General features: G+C 41.1%; 1 protein-coding gene across 1 annotated transcript in view; it reads left to right on the top strand.

Annotated features, from left to right (window-relative positions):
- The window catches only part of LOC121155893 (MDM2 binding protein), a 64,361-nt gene extending 47,909 nt beyond the window's left edge, over window positions 1-16,452 (top strand). The window contains exons 17-22 of the mRNA XM_040979365.1: window positions 396-491; window positions 7,600-7,866; window positions 9,762-10,011; window positions 10,908-11,021; window positions 15,755-15,820; window positions 16,391-16,452. Of these exons, the coding sequence (XP_040835299.1) occupies window positions 396-491; window positions 7,600-7,866; window positions 9,762-10,011; window positions 10,908-11,021; window positions 15,755-15,820; window positions 16,391-16,429 (832 nt within the window). The 3' untranslated portion in view covers window positions 16,430-16,452. The remainder of the gene's footprint in view (window positions 1-395; window positions 492-7,599; window positions 7,867-9,761; window positions 10,012-10,907; window positions 11,022-15,754; window positions 15,821-16,390) is intronic.

Genomic DNA, 16,452 nt, shown 5'->3' with positions numbered 1-16,452 from the left:
CAATACTTCTGATGTTACCGAACAGTCAAGGTCACTTGAATCCTTCGCCAAGAAAGATTCATCTTAAACCTGTTAGGCCACTCTACTGAGAAAAAAAAAGTTCTTTTGGAAATGACATTGTTTATGAGATTCCATGACAGATCATTTTCCGTCCTTCACGTGTCCATTCCCAAGAACAGCTTTGTGTGCTGACTAGCGTTCTCAGAGCCGAGGTGCAGACAAGGGGCTCGACACAGCCACAGGCCTGACCTTCCTGTTCCAACTGCCACTTCCGGGAGCGCCTCACCTTTTATCCCATACAAAATTCAATTGTAAAAATAAGAGATACACGTTCGAAAGCACTTTACATTTGCTATTAAGTAAATGTTAAATAAAAATGATTGTTTTTTCTTCAGGGAGAAGACTTTCATCTTAACACCAGAACTTAGTCCTAGGAAACTGCAGGCCTTGCCATTTGAAAAAGCCTCAGCATGTCATTATCATGGAATTGAGTAAGTTTTTTCTAAGCTTTACTCTGTGCAGATGATATAATTTTTGAGTGATTGTAATAAAATGGGAAAAATTGAGGTAGAATTTTTTTTATTCATTCTCTCAAAAGGTGAAACCACAAAAGGAAAGAATGATAGGTTTGTCTAGTTTTAAATTAGTCAATAGTCAACAGTAACAAGATTCATAGTTCAAGGTTAATTTCAGAAAATTGTTTTTAACATAAATGAGAAGGTACATTTTCTTTATATTTAAAAGATACTTATAAGCCCAGTGCGGTAGCCTAGTGGCTAAAGTCCTTGCCTATCCCGCACTGGAATCCCTTATGGTCATTGGTTCTAATCCCAGCAGCACTGATTCCCATCCAGCTTCCTACTTGAAGCCTAGGAAAGCAGTCGAAAACATTCCAAAGCCTTGGGACCCTGCACCCATGCGGGATACCCAGCAGAGGCTCCTGGCTTCAGATTGCCTCAGCTCCAGCCATTGTGGCCACTTGGGGAGTGAATCAATGGACAGAAGATCTTCCTCTCTGTCTTTCCTCCTCTCTGTATATCTAACTTTCCAATAAAAATAAATCTTAAAAAAGAATACAAATCTGTGGGGGAAAAAAAGGCGATGAACACCCTATAAAAGAGCTGGCAGAATCAAGCCGTTTGTTTATTAAAGAAGAAATAAGAATGATGCATACAAAGGAAAAGTTACTTTCCTTTGCTAGTGAGCAAATAGTTAGTAGAAAAACCAACAGTAAGGTCACTTTTCACTCATGAAACTGCGAATCAGTCTAAAATATTACACCCAGTGGTGGTGTTGTTGAAGGCACAAGAATTTGGATTGTAAGAACCTTGTAAAGGCTGTTTAATAATTTTCCAGTGGTTACACAAAATGCATAACCTGTATTGATTAATTCAGCTTAGTGAAAAAAAAATTTGTGATGTACAGTGCGTTATCATGCAAGGGTGTTTATAGTAAGAAACACAGGAAATGATATCTAACTTGGTTAAGTAAAATATAGTACATCTAAAAGGAAGCATCTATGCAACCTCAAGAATGCTGGAAATTAAAAATATTGGCAAGTATTGGAACCATCAGAACTTGCATACATTGTTGGTTGGGTGTAGCTGGGTCTTCTTCCCAAAGGGATCTGACAGATTCTTATAAAACTAAATATGCTCATGTCCCAAGTCCTCTGAACTCTGGTACTAGGTGGTTTCCCAAGGGAAGTGCAGGCGTATCTCTATGAAGAGACTCGCACCTGAATATTCTTGGTAGTTTCTTGGCAACCACCCCAAACTGGAAATAGCCTAGGCAGGTATCAATAGAACTGCTAAACTGGGATATACCTATACCACACTTTGCTATTCCACAGTACCAAGGAACGAGGTATTGAGACATGCAGTATTATGCAGCATCTATGTTGAAAAACAGTCACAGTAAGAACTTGAAGACAGTAGCAATAAGTTAGGAAAGAGATGCAAAACAGCAAGAGAGGGGAGAGGAATTCACAGCAAAAATCACATTTCTTAGAGAAATAAATTTCCAGATGGTGGCCGACTGCAGGATGTAGACAGAAGGGACATGCAGCAGCAGCCCAGCCCATGAGCAGGCCAGGCGTTTTGTTCTTGGGGTGTTCAGAGGGATGGCGAGTGGGCAAAACTTAGGTCGGTTTCGCTGCCATTTCAAACCGTGGGCGCTGGATGGTCCCCTAGGAATACGGAGGGTGGGTAGTGGAGCAGGACCATGCAGGGCAGGAGCCACAGAGTCCCAGGGGGACTGGTCTGTCTGCTGTCTGGGAGTTGTAATGGCCACGACCTGGGTCCCTGCTCCTCAGGCGAGACAGTGTCGTGCAGTGAGTATTTCCTGACAGAAGTCCTTTATGAAATGCTGAATGTGAATCCCAGTGTTCCCCTGAGAGCTTGACATGATTTTGTGAACAACAGCTAGGCAATCCAGAGATAATTTCTCAATTGTAAGAAGATAAGAAATGCCATTACTTCCAGATTTTTATTTCCGATATTTGACAAAAAGACTTGTTGTTGGCGAGGATTCTTGGCCTCCCTTTAACATCAAAAGGCTAGTTTTACATTTAGCTAAACCTTTTATTTAAATGATTTCTATCTTTGGCTATATTTTGTGAATTAATTATAAAAGTGTGGATCTTGTTTATACTAGATTTGCCATAATCAAGTTCAAGTGGAGCTTCTGGTATTAGAAGAATGCGACTGTTGGGATATTTTTCTCTTTCCTCCTTTTGCATTTTATTCAAGCCGTAGCATTAACCAGTGTGGAAAAGTTTCTGATGAACTCGGCAACTTCTTACACCATGTAACTAACTGCAGCCTCGGTTTTCTGCAACAGCTCTTTGGTTGCTTTGCTTCCAGCTTTCCCGACTGTTGCGTGTCCTGTGCTTTGCGTGTAATTTTGTCAGTATTATAAAATATTATGAACTCTTCTGCAAGTAATGTGGACTTGGTTTCCCTCTTAATTTGAATTTTCTAATGTTTTCTCTCATGTTTAAAATCTGGTTAAACTTCTGACTTATATGCTCCCCCATTTTGTTTGGTAAGAATTTTAATTTTCTGAACTCTGAAAAGAACCTAGTTAGCATTTTAGGTATTTGCGTGTAACTTGCATAGGATAGTTAACGCCAGTAAATGATGTTATTATGATGGTGATGAAAAATAATGGTCACAGCTGAGTAAATATCCTAGAATTATCTTTTTCTTTACTAAATAACCAAAATATTCCCCTGGGCACCCATGCTTTCAGCCCATTTGCCCTATAAACTCACTGAAGTACTCATTTAAATAAAATAATTTACAATAATTCTATTTTCACTGCTGACTCAGGTACTCACCATGTAATCAGTCACATTTTAGGTCACTAAAATACTTTGGCTTTCTCTATTCTATTTCATTTTTCTACTTTTTTTTTGTCTGTTACTTTCCATTTACTATAGAAAATTTTGTGGTACACATAAATATATAGCGTTTACAGAGTATGTATTCTTCATCATGATTTATTAATCATTCAGGCTTAAGTGAGCACTGTTTCCCGATGGGCCTAAACACAACATGCATAGGCCTTTATTGCTTCTTACACCTGCCATGTGACAGAGCTCTCGTTCTCACCTGGAGCACACCTCTTCGCTGCCTACCTCCAGAAACACACAGCACTCAGCTCTCACTGGGACTCACTTCAAAGACACAAAACTGTGAACGTGTGCTCCCTGAGCAGGGGTAACAGACTAGAGTAACAACACGGCAGGTGGTGAGGACCGTGGATCCGGAAGCGTGTTCTTCTGAGACAGTTCATGTGGACGAGGATGGTATGCAAGGGCCTTTGTGTGTTGAACATAGCTTATGGAGTTGAAACAAACTTCAGAAGGAAGGTTCATGCGTGTGCAGGGCTGCCCCCCTGTCGCTGTGGGCCTTTACAACCCATGGACACCATAAAGGAATGTTTGGAAACAAATATGCTCACTATTTACGTGTGAATCAGTGTTTCTTCAGGCAAAAAACGAAATATGCCAACCACTGTCTTTTTTTTTTTTCACTTTTCTGCCCTAACCCAAAGTAGAAAATCATTGATTGTAAGTAACATTCTTTCCTTAAAAAAATGTTACTCTGCTTTCACACTGTGCTGATCATTCTGCCACACCAGCCGCTGTTGCTTTGAAATGTCTTTCCTCCGTTTCAGGAGATTGGGCGCTTTTTCCTGCCTTCTCTGGCATTGCCCTGACGTGTGTGACAGCACTTTGCCTGTTTCTTAGTTACAAAACGAAATAGCTCCCCCATCTGAGTGATGTTTTCCTTCTTAGGACCCAGAAAACATTTACTTCGTGTTTCCTAACAAAATATGCCATCGCCGTCATTCATCTCACAATATTTACTTTGCTCAAGGACAAATACACAGTAACCCCTTCATTTGGTTTCCTTTTTAATTTATGAAGTAACTTTTCTAACAGCAAATTGCAGCATAATCATTGTAAATACATTTTAAATGCCAATTAAAGCAAACATGTGCAGCAAACAGAATTCAGATGAAAGGATGACACGAACAGCTGTCAGCAAGAGATGGTAAACTGGAAGAAAAAGCCTGCATTTTAGCAATAAAACCCTAGAGGAGGAAAAAATATTCACTTTAGAATCCAATATGCATATTTTCTCTCAGCAGTGTCATATACACAGGGTAAGCAAGCACAAGACTTTTTGTTTAAGCCTACAGTCTTCCTGAGAAGAGTTGGTTGCTCATTTGACTATAGCTTCTACGTGACCGCCAGCGAGGGTTCTCCCTGGGCTCAGGTGTCTCACACAGTCACAGCTGTCCAGTTAAATAGGAGACTTTTTCAGCACTAGTTACTTCTCGGACACATGTTGACAATTTTTTTTTTTAGCTGTTTATATTTGAAGTGTACCACATGGCATCTTAATATCCATTTTAAAAAATGATTACTTTAGTCAAGTAAACTAAGATACCCATCATCTCACAGTTACCTCTTTTTGTCTGGTGGACATATCCAAAGTCTTTTTTTCTTGGCAACCTTGCAAAGTGTAACACAACGTTATTAGCCAGGTCGTTGAGTGGTACATTAGTTTCTCATCTTAAATAACCATAATTTTGTATCCCATGATGGACATCTCTCACCTGACTGGTAACCACTGGTCCACTCTAAGCTTTATGCAGTTAGCTGTTAGAAGCAATCTACTTGGGTGTTTGAAAATGTGCCTGATTACATCTTCCTCAAATCAAGTAAATCAGACACTGTGGCTGGGCATGTAGTCTGTCTGTCTTTCTCCCTTTCTTTAAGATCTATTTTTTTTTTTTTTTTTGGAAAGTCAGATACATAGAGAGGAGGAGAGACAGAGAGGAAGCTCTTTCGTCCAGTGATTCACTCTCCAAGCAGCCACAGCAGCTAGAGCTGAGCCAATCCAAAGCCAGGAGCCAGGGGCTTCTTTTGGGTCTTCCACACGGATGCGGGGTCCCAAGGCTTTGGCCCATCCTCAGCTGCTTTCCCAGGCAAAAAGCAGGGAGCAGGATGGGAAGTGGGGCTTCCGGGACATGAACCAGCGCCCACATGGAATCCCGGTGTGTGCAAGGCAAGGACTTTAGCTACTAGGCTACCGCATGTAGTATTTCTTAAAAGCTCTCATAAGATGCTCATGTTCAGTGAGATGCTGACCACTGAGTAGGATGATGCTTTGCATAAGAGATAGTATGCTAAAATGGATACTGAGTCCTGGCTTATCCTACCTTATTGTCAGCATATGATAAGATTTTTTTTGTGGTAGAAAACAAACCTAACACTTACGATTGTGATGGTAGCTTCATCTATTAGTGCCTGCTTTGCTCCTACGTTCCCAGCGCTTGTGGTGGGTGCTTATCGCTACCTGTATTTCCCACAATCCTTTTTTCAGATAAGCAGTTTAAGTGTCAGCTCCTAAGGAAAACAGTATGGCACAGGTGAAGTTAAGTAGTTTGACTGAGTTCACGTAATAATAAGTAGATCAACAAGGGACTCACAGGATTCTGGCTCTTACTGTTTTTTTTTTTTTTTAAGATTTATTTATTTATTTTTATTACCAAGTCAGATATACAGAGAGGAGGAGAGACAGAGAGGAAGATCTTCCATCCGATGATTCACTCCCCAAGTGACCACAACGGCCGGTGCTGCGCCAATCTGAAGCCGGGAACCCGGAACCCCTTCCGGGTTTCCCACGTGGGTGCAGGGTCCCAAAGCTCTAGGCCATCCTCGACTGCTTTCCCAGGCCACAAGCAGGGAGCTGGATGGGAAGTGGGGCTGCTGGGATGGAACCGGCGCCCATATGGGATCCCGGCATGTTCAAGGCAAGGATTTTAGCCACTACGCCATGCTGCTGGCCCGCTTTCTACTGTTTTACAATGAAAAGATAAAATTCTTAAACTCTGTGTCAGGAAATCTAATGTTTGGATAATAATACACTGCTTGGAATTGAACTTCAAAAATGTGATTTTAGGGAACATCTAGGACAAGCAAAGGCCCAGCGCAATGGTGCAGTGGCTAAATCCTTGCCTTGCACGTGCCAGGATCTCATATGAGCGCTGGTTTGTGTCCTGGCTCTTCCACTTCCCAACCAGCTCCCTGCCTGTAGCCTGGGAAGGCAGTCAAGGATGGCCCACGGCCTTGGGACCTTGCACCCACATGGTAAACCCAGAAGAAGCTCCTGCCTCCTGGCTTTAGATTGGCTCAGCTCCGACCATTGTGGCCACTTGGGGAGTGAACCAGTGGACAGATCTCTGTCTGTCCTTCTCTGTAAATCTGCCTTTCCAATAAAAATAAATAAATCTTAACAATAAAAAGACAAACATACAGAAATGTTTAAATTTCGATTTCTTCAGTCTTGGCTTCACAGGTGTGTTTCCTTTATGCACCTGCAGATGGAGGGAGTACAGAGCTTGGCAAGGTCACACGTCTCACGGAAGAATTTTCTGATGTGCTTATTTTCTAATGTGTTTGTTGTTCTTACTGACGCGGGATTTCCTTTTTTTGAGTCCAGAAGGACTCACTGAGCTCCCGTTTCATTGATTGCCTGAATCAGACTTGGCTGGGAACCAAAAGCATCAAGTGTTTGAAGGAAATCTTGTTCATCAGTCAGTAGCATGGGGAGGAAGCTTCAAAGAAGTGTTCTGAGCTGTGTGTGCTGAGGCAGTTGACAATGCCTTATACCCTTCTAATCTTCATGTCAAAAATAAACTTGCCCTTTCCAAGAGAAGTCAATGTTTCAGAGTGTGCTGTAGCAGCCACGCTGCGAAATCAGAGCTCGGGAGAGTTTTAAAAAGTATTAGAAGAGCAGCTGTATTATTTTGAAAATAAGTCACAGGATTAACTTAATCTGTTACCCAGAAACAAGTCAAAGCGAAAGCAGATGCTACTTCAACTTTCACCTTCTGCTTGCCGAGCAGCCAAGGAGGAAACAGCTGATCTTGTGGGAGTAGTAGGCCATTCACTCAGCCTCTAACAATTGTTGGGAAGTTAAGCAAAACTTGTTTAAGGTAGATGTCTTACTGTTTTCTGAGACCGGGAGAGCCTGTTGCTCTCCTGGAGACTTTTGTTAAATGATCTTTCTTTCATCTCAGATATTGCTTGGATGACCGAAAAGCTTTAGAGAGAGATGGAGGATTTTCGGAACTTCAGTCTCGTCTTATTCGTTACGAGACTCAAACGACCTGCACCCGGGAAAGCTTGCCAGTGCCTGCTGTGCTGAGCCCCCTTCCGTCTCCTGCCGTGCTGTCGGAGTCTGGAAGTGTCCCTGATGGAGAAGCCTTGCAAAGTGAGCTTCGAACTGAAGCCTCCCGACTGAAGCGGAGATCTAAGGATCTGAACTGCCTTCCCGCCCCCAAAAGGTGAGAAACAATAAGCACAAAAACAGTGTTTTCACAGAGTTCAGGGCTTCTTTTCTTTATTTTAGTCTTTCACATTTTTCAGTTGCTCCCTGAATACGCTTTCGATTCCTCCCTGCTAGGAAATATTTTTTTGCTAAGCAGTGATTTTGCTTTTACCTTATAGAAATAAATGACTTAGCAAAAAAGTTCCTTACCGTTTATGCTGATATGTGGAGTCTTAATGCACAATGGATTGTGAATTTTTTTTTTTAAGATTTACTTATTTGTGTTGGAAGTTCAGATATACAGAGAGGAAAATCTTCCATCTGCTGATTCACTCCCCAAATGCCCAGAACAGCTGCAGCTGAGCCAATATGCTCTCCCACACGGGTGCAGGGTCCCAAGGCTTTGGACCATCCTTGACTGCTTTCACAAGCCACAAGCAGAGAGCTGGATGGGAAGTGGGCTTCCAGGACATGAACCAGTGCCCATCTGGGATCCCGGGGCGTGCAAGACAAGGAAATTAGCTAAAATAATGGAGAATTCTCCCAAACCGTGAAGCCACCCATCTACCCTGTTGCAGATGGTGTTCAGAGATGAGAATTCTGGTAGCTTTTCTTCCTGACGGACCTGCCTGTTTCTGCTCACTTTGCTGCCAGGCAGGGTGTTCCACGAAGCCCCGTTTTCAAAACATTCATCACATGCAAGTTACAGCATTAAACCCTGTAAAATGTGGCATTAGCAAAACTCTGGCAGACACTCTTTTTGCTCACTAAATGAAGTGTCCAAATACTTGTTCAGAAATTAGAAATTTGTATAACCAATACTCATTTTGATTGAATTTATATATCTTTAGAATGTTGATCAAATTTAGGTCTTTGGCATTTAAAGCAAAATTAAATTCTTATGTATTTAAATATTTCAAAAACTATGTAATAAGTAACAATTAAATTTTCAGATCTTTTGTGAACAGTTAAAAATGTTAGAATTTTTTTTCTCCTGATGTGAGAGAACTAAACAATTTTGATGATGATTTCATAAATTTTTATGCCTATAATTATTTCTCTACCTATACAGCTAAAATGTAAATCCATTCACATTTGCGATACATTTTTCTAAATTGTACTTTTTAGTTCTGACCTGTGACTAATAAAAGAGATGTGTTGAAGAAAATAAATTGTACTTGTAGTCTGTTGCTTAGCAGAAATGAACATTAAAGACTGTAGTCTTAAGAGGGAAAATTTTGGTTCCTGACTGAAGAACATGTGATTAGAAAAATTAAAACAAGAGTTAGTGGGCCCGGCATGGTAGCCCAGTGGCTAAAGTTCTTGCCTTGCATGTGCCTGTATCCCATATGGGAGACAGTTGGAATCCGGCTGCTCCACTTCCCTAGCAGCTCTTTGCTTGCACCTGTGGGCAATGGAGGGTGGCCCAAAGCCTTGGGACCCTGCACCTGTGTGTGTGACCAGCAGGAGGCTCCTGGCTTCTGCCTTTGGACTGGCTCAACTCCTGCTTTTGTGGCCACTAGAGGTGGTAAATCACCAATGGAGGAACTTTGTCTTTTCTCTCTGTATCTTTGCTTTTCCAGTAAAAAGAAATAAATCTTTAAATTAAAAAAAAAAATCCAAGAGTTGAGTTATAGTTTTAATTGTGTTTTATACTGTTTACTTTGCACAGGAAATTCCATAAGTAGAATAAAATATAGGTTGTGGTTTCTTACAGTTAACGGCATTAAGTAGTTAGCAGGTAAAATGATCGGGGCAACTTTATAATGTGAAGTGGAATGCCTCCTTAAGGCAATAGATGCAGGCAATTCTATTTACTTTTCTTGAATGACTGTTTGAATGATTAATATTCGAGGCAGGAAAAGAGTTTCATTGTTCCTGTACTAATCTTAACTTTTTCTTCTACCGCAGACTCATGAAATGTGAGAGTTCAGATCCCCTCCGCGCCCAGACAAGTGGCGGTAGCAATCATCATCCCCACGTGCTCCCATCTGGAAAGCCACGAGCTACGCGGGCCTTAACAGCGACTTATCCGTTGGTTCCAGTTCCTGGCTGTGAAATTCCAAAAGTCACTACAAAGGCCAGTTCTGATCCAAAAAGTGTGCGTGAATCCAAATCATCAAGACAAAATAAGGAATCAAGATCACAGAAACACACAAGGGTAATGATTCATTGCCTGTCTTTCAGAGCTCTACCTGGAAACATTCCTTGATTTGATTCTGAAATGTATGTTTAGAAGTCTAATGTATGAAAGTTCGTGACTTGAAAATTCAGTGCGTGAAGGAGGAAGGTAGATGACTGAGGGTGTAAGTGAAAAAGAGTGAGACATAAGTTCTTTGTGAGGCCGATTGATATCTCTATCAACACAAGCCTTGGTTACATTCTCTCTACTTTTGTAAGTTTGCAGTTTTTTTCATAATAAAACATGAAAACTTAGAAATATGTACCTATTGTAACTTTATCCTCAGATTCCAATGTGGACCATGATTAGAATCCTTTTTACGATACTCCAGTTATTTCTTGCTAACATATAAATCCTGTGACACTTGTAACCATATCAGTATTACCGATTTTCTTTTGCTTTCAATTGTTTTGTCTTAATAATTTACTTACGGGGACCAATGTGGTCGGGCAGCAGGCTAATCCTTTGCCCTGTGGTGGCGCATCTCCTGTGAGCCCTCGTTGGTGTCCCAGCTGCTCAACTTTCAGTCCAACCCTCAGTTTATGACCCAGGAAATCAACTCAAGTCCTTGCGACACAATACACACATGGGAGAACCAGAAGAGGCGTCTGGCTCTTGGTTTTGAATTGGCTCAATTCCGATAATTGATGGCAATTTGCGAAGTGAACCAGTGGATGGAAGACCTTCTCTTTTCTGTCTCACCTTGTCTCTGTAAAATCTGCCTTTCAAATTAAAAAAAAAAATCTTAAAAAAAATGCTTTGCTTCTATTTAGTACAACTAAATGATGTGTAGTACACAATACTAAATTCTAAAGCTGAAATGGTGTATTTACTGTTCCCAATAAATATTCATCCGATGTTATGCTCTCTCCTAGATACTGAAAGAAGTGGTTACTGAAACTTTGAAGAAGCACAGTATCACCGAGGCTCATGAATGTTTCCCTGCGTGCAGCCAGCGCCTCTTTGAAATCTCTAAATTCTACCTAAAGGTGGGTGTGGTGTTGTCTCTTAGTGGCAAAATGTAGTTCCTGTTCCAATGTGCCTGTTTGCACACAACTATTTAAATGAAGATTTTTTGCACTGATTACTTAGAGCTCGTTACCAGGTGTTTCTAGATGGGAGATGAAATCAAAGCAGTTTACATTTTCTTTTAGTTCATCCATATAGAAAAAGCTGCGTTTTTACTGGTATCAGTATTTCCTCAACAAATCTTAGGTTGAAGCTTCAAACAGTAGTTAATAATTAGTGGTTTATTATAGTACATAGTCAAAATGCTGGTGAAATGAACATAAGAGCAACCATTTTAGCACTTTCAGATTGCTTGTCAGTTAATTGCAACACATTGGGAAGATTAGGTGTTAAGTCATTTATCCATTTCTGGTGAAAATGGTGAAGTGACCATATGCATTCAATTTCCTCCTTGTATTTATTTATTTGTTTGTTTGTTTGTTTGTTTGTTTAATTCTTTGCTTTTCATGATGTAGTTCCTTAGGCTCCACCCCCTCCTCGCTATCCCAGCCAACACTGCTTTCCCCTTGTATTGTAACAATAGTTTAATCCCTCAACAGCAGCCACAAGTCCATCGTTCTGCTATTTAAGTGAGTTCTGACATTGTAACTATGGTGAATGGTTTAAAATCCAGCATTCTAGTGTCAAAATATACTTAACAGTTTCATTGGGAGCCCATCTTTTATTCAGAAGTAGACATGCATACTGCAATCTATTCTAAAATATCTCAAAGAAAACAGTATTAAACAACAAAACACAGGCATAATGGCAACTAAAAAGACTTATAACCGTTTTTATTGCTGAACAAGAAAGCGTACATGGAAACACAGCAGAAGAAGATCATAGAAGTTCCTTGCCTTGTGAAGTACCATGGAGGGCCATGCCTATGTGACTAACAGTATTGTCAGGTGCTCAGGATTTGAAGGTGGTCAGGTGCAAGGGGCCAAATAAAAGAGAAGTTAGAGGCTGACACATGGCTTTATTGGATAATCCTCTACCTTCAAACGCTGGTATCCTATATGAGTGCCAGTTCATGCCGTGGCTACTCCACTTCCTATCCAGCTCTCTCCTGGTGGCCTGGGAAAGCAGCAGAGGATCTCCCAAATCCTTGACATCACACCCATGTGGAAGACCTGGAAGAAGCTCCTGGCTCCTGGTTCCTGGCTGTGGATTGGCCTAGCTCCAGCCATTGCAGCCATTCGAGACATGAAAAAATGAATTGAAAATCTTTCCCATGTTTCTCCTTTCTATAAATCTGCATTTCCAATAAAAATAAATAGTTCTTATAAAAAGAAAATAGGGAAGTTAAATAAAGATCTTCAAAGAGAACTGGGGGACCCTGAACTTGTTCTGCATGCCCCTTTCCCATGATGGACCTGGAAGGTCAGTTACACACAGTTCTCTTCCCCATGCATGAGCTAGTGCAGGAGATGCTCTGTAAAGGAACAGTTAGAAGCTGGCCACCATGTCGCACTTAGCCGCCTTGTAAAGCCACCGATGAGCAACCACAGAAATGCTGTAAGATTTTTGGTGTCTCTTTAAATGTGATGTCACAGCCAAGAAATAGCAGTCTTTGAGGAGGATGTTCTAAGACAAGTGATGGATGCCAAAATAAAAAGGAACATGGAGAGCTCTGAAGGAACAGAAAGTTGATTAAAGCTTCGTAAAACTGTAATTCTCTCACAGCTAGATAGTTGCTTCCATGACTAGAACAAGATGCTGTCCTTGTCCCCTGAAAATGCATAGAGCACAAAATCCAGAATATGAAATCAGTTCAGTGGGAAGACTAAGCAGATTGAGATGAAAAATTCACCCACAATCCAACCCAGTGTCAGAAACACTGTACACAAAATAAGAAAATTGAAGGATTAATTCAGGAGATCCAAATGCAGATAGTAGAAGTTTCAAAAAAATGCGGAGCAGAGAAGAGAAGAGTTTTGAAAATACAACAGAAAGTTTCCCAGAACTTAAGATGCCAGGCACACTCTCCAGCCCAGGGAATGAAACATCTACAGCAAGCCACCTCTCAGTGGAATCCCATGTCATTGGCATAGAGGAGTTCCTGGAAGAGTCCCTGGAGACAATGCAGTTTACATATAAAGTGTCAATACATGGCATTGGACTTCTCCACAGGAGCATCATATCCTGGAAGACAGTGAAGAAATGGATTCAAATCCGGGCCTGCAGGGCAGTGCGGAGGGCATCCCTGAGTCCCCATGGCTGCGTGCCAGAGCCCAGCAAGCCTGGCAACTGGAAGGAGATGCTTGAACCAAACAAGCAAACTGCTTAAAGTCCTAAGGATTTTAGGTGCTGAGAACATTCCCTGTGCATGGGAGTCAATATTAAATGGCTCTCTAGGATCTATGGTAGCTGGTGTTGGACATTTTTTATTAGTTGGTAGATTCCAAAGATTATGTGATATTGGATTAAAAAGATCTATCTGGATGACTTTGGGATGCTGGTTCCACTGTACAGTCATGTACAGGTACAGTCATGCATAGCAAGGAACCCAGGGGACCATTGCCAGAGGAGGAATGTAAGATTTCATATGAAAGTACTCACCTTGATCCTAAAAAGAAAACAAACCAAGAGCAGTGGCAGCCATTGGGAAATATTAAGCATAGAAAACCAAAACACGGCTCCCTAAAGACTTGGGCTCAGCTGCAAGAAAAGGCTGAGGTACAACAAGAGAACTTTAAGCAATTAAATAAGCTATGTTTTAGCTTTCTTCTTTTATATTGGCATGAAAAAATACATTCACATTTTGAAGGGAAGAGGCTTTACTGAATATTCTAGATGCCCTATCTAGAACGTAGTCAGATTTGGGGGTTCAGTGAAGACTCTGCTTTGAAACATGATGTGTCTAAAAAATACTTTATCTCCTTTGAGTCATGCATCAAAGAATCTTTTGGAAGAAGTTCAGCAGAACAAGGATGAAAAAGTAAAACAAAACTAATCTGCAGTGAAGAAGGCGGATTCTAATTGGACCAGGCCTAGGGAGCCATTAGACCACATTACAGCAAGCTGTGGGAGAGACAGCCTCAGGTTAGAAAAATAAAACTAAAAATAGAAACAGGAAGACATGACTGAGAGATGACCCAGTACACTTGAGTACTTAAGAGAACTTTGCTGCACGTTTAATCGGTCTGTTACTAGTATGTGAGGGCAAAGGGGATCAGAATTACCTACACGGAGAACTAAGCAAATGAAAAACAAATAAATAAACAAAAAATAAAAGGTAGCTCAACTACAGGACTAACAGAACATCGGATGTCAGAAAAATCATAGCCATAATATACTAGTTATAATTAGCTCAGTTATTTTCCTAATATAATAATGCAGGCACTATTTCCTAATCAGAAATGATGGTGCAACTGTAATTGAGAGGAAGTGAAGAGAGGTGGGTGTTTGAGACCTGAATGCACAATTACTATCACAGATATCTGTAGTCACTGCTTGTGTTGATTAGATCAGCATGTGCCGCGAGAGGGGTATTGGTGGAATCAGGAAGGTAGGAATAAGGGGAACAACCGACAGAGCTGGAAGTGCCTGTTATTGTGGAGCCTAACGATAAGGTCCCGGCAGACTGCCTTCAGACTGTTTAAAAATGTTTCAATCTAATTGGATATAATGTTCAAACTTACAGGTTTTTTTCCTTTATCATCCCATGTTCAATGAAGTGAAATAACCAAAAAGATATAAAGACAGGACAGAAAGGTTTTTTATAAGTCAGCCTAAAAGTGAATATAACGTTGGGGCTGACATTGTGGTACAGATCAAGCATCTCATTGGTGACGGTTCCAGTCCCAGCTGCTCCACTTCCAGTTCAACTCCTTGTTAATGTTCTGGGAGAGTAGCAGAAGATGGCGGAAGTACTGAGGCATCCGCCATCCCACCCCCACACCCATGTAACCCAGATGGAGCTGCTGGCTACTGGATTTGGCCTGGCCCAGTCTCAGCCATTGTGGCTCTTTGGAAAGTGAATCAGTGGATGGAAGATCTCTCTCTCTCTCTCTCCCTTCACCTCAATCCCCATTCCTCCTCCACTTCTCCCATCTCTCTCTCTTTTTTCCCTTCTGTCTCTATAACTTTGCTTTTAAAATAAATTAAAAATAAATGAAAATTAGAATAAACATGAATATATGATGAATAAAAATAATTAAAATAAAAAGGAATATGTTAGACCACAGATATATGGTGTGATAATGCCAGTTAAGATGCCTGGGCACCTTTATCACAGTGCCTGGCTTTGACTCCCAGCTCAGGTCTCAGCTCCAGCTTCTGGCTCATCTGGACCGTGAGAGAGTGGGGATACAGCCTCACTGCTTCCCTCTGAGGGAGAGTCCTGGCTTGGGTTCCTGGCTCCCAGCCAGCTGGCTTCATTGCAGCCTGATGGACCTTGGAGTGAGCCAGCAGATGAGCACGCTCCCTTTCCGTTGCGTTCGGTCTCTGTGCCTCTCCAGGAAAAAGTTCAGAAACAGCCTGGAGATTAATCTCCCGGGTCACGCAGCCGCAGTGGCTGTCGTGGTAGGACACCAGGCTTAGAGCAGGTCCAGCACCGCTGGGAGTGTGCGAGTATGTCTTGGATTTTGGGGATAGTATGTTCATAATTGCGTTGATACTTGTACAATGACTTAGGATAATATCAAATTTCCTTAATGAGTTCTCTAATTTAATATGCAAATTACAGAATACTGTATTTTATTATGTTTAGGATCTTAAAACCTCAAGGGGTTTACTTGAAGAAATGAAGAAAACTGCAAACAACAATGCTGTTCAGGTAAATAGATTATCACCAGGAAGCTGCTTCCGGTCCGATTAGTGCTTTAGGTCACAGTTGCTCTGCCGCTGCTCTTCATACAGTTATCATTAGCAAGTGGTCTTCCCAACCCTGAGCCTGTGAAAGCTCGTTTAGATACTTAATCGTAGACTTATTCCAGCAGAGTGTTTAAGAGTGCTTAATAGGTTGCTCTGTTAACAAAAGAGTTTCTAAAATTATGTTGAGAGAAAAAGAAAAATACAAGTAACCCATTGAGCTGGAAAAAACTAATCCATTTTGATTAGATGCTGACAAAGTTCAGTTTCTTTTGAGTAACACTTTGAAGATGTATTTTCCTGTAGAAAGGAGCCAGAGTCGTCACTTTGTCGAATGAGAACAATACTGAACTCACATTGGAAGTGCAGCAAAAAGTGTTACTTAGCAAATAAAATATGGTTTTCACTGCAAGGTTTAGCTATATTGTGTTTATTTTAAAGCTTTCTACCATACTCCTATGAAGTTGCTGCAGATTTATAATTACTTGTATTTCCACCAGGGATATACCACAGTCACCTATCTTTTCTCTCACAGGTAATTCAGTGGGTGTTGGAAAAGACAAGCAAGAAATGAGACAGAAGCACTGTTTTTAGGAC

The sequence above is a fragment of the Ochotona curzoniae genome, unplaced genomic scaffold (assembly GCF_017591425.1).
Source record: "Ochotona curzoniae isolate NIBS_2020 unplaced genomic scaffold, NIBS_Ocur_1.0 contig_3190, whole genome shotgun sequence".
Taxonomy (NCBI): Eukaryota; Metazoa; Chordata; class Mammalia; order Lagomorpha; family Ochotonidae; genus Ochotona; species Ochotona curzoniae.
This window is presented reverse-complemented; position numbering and strand designations above follow the sequence as displayed.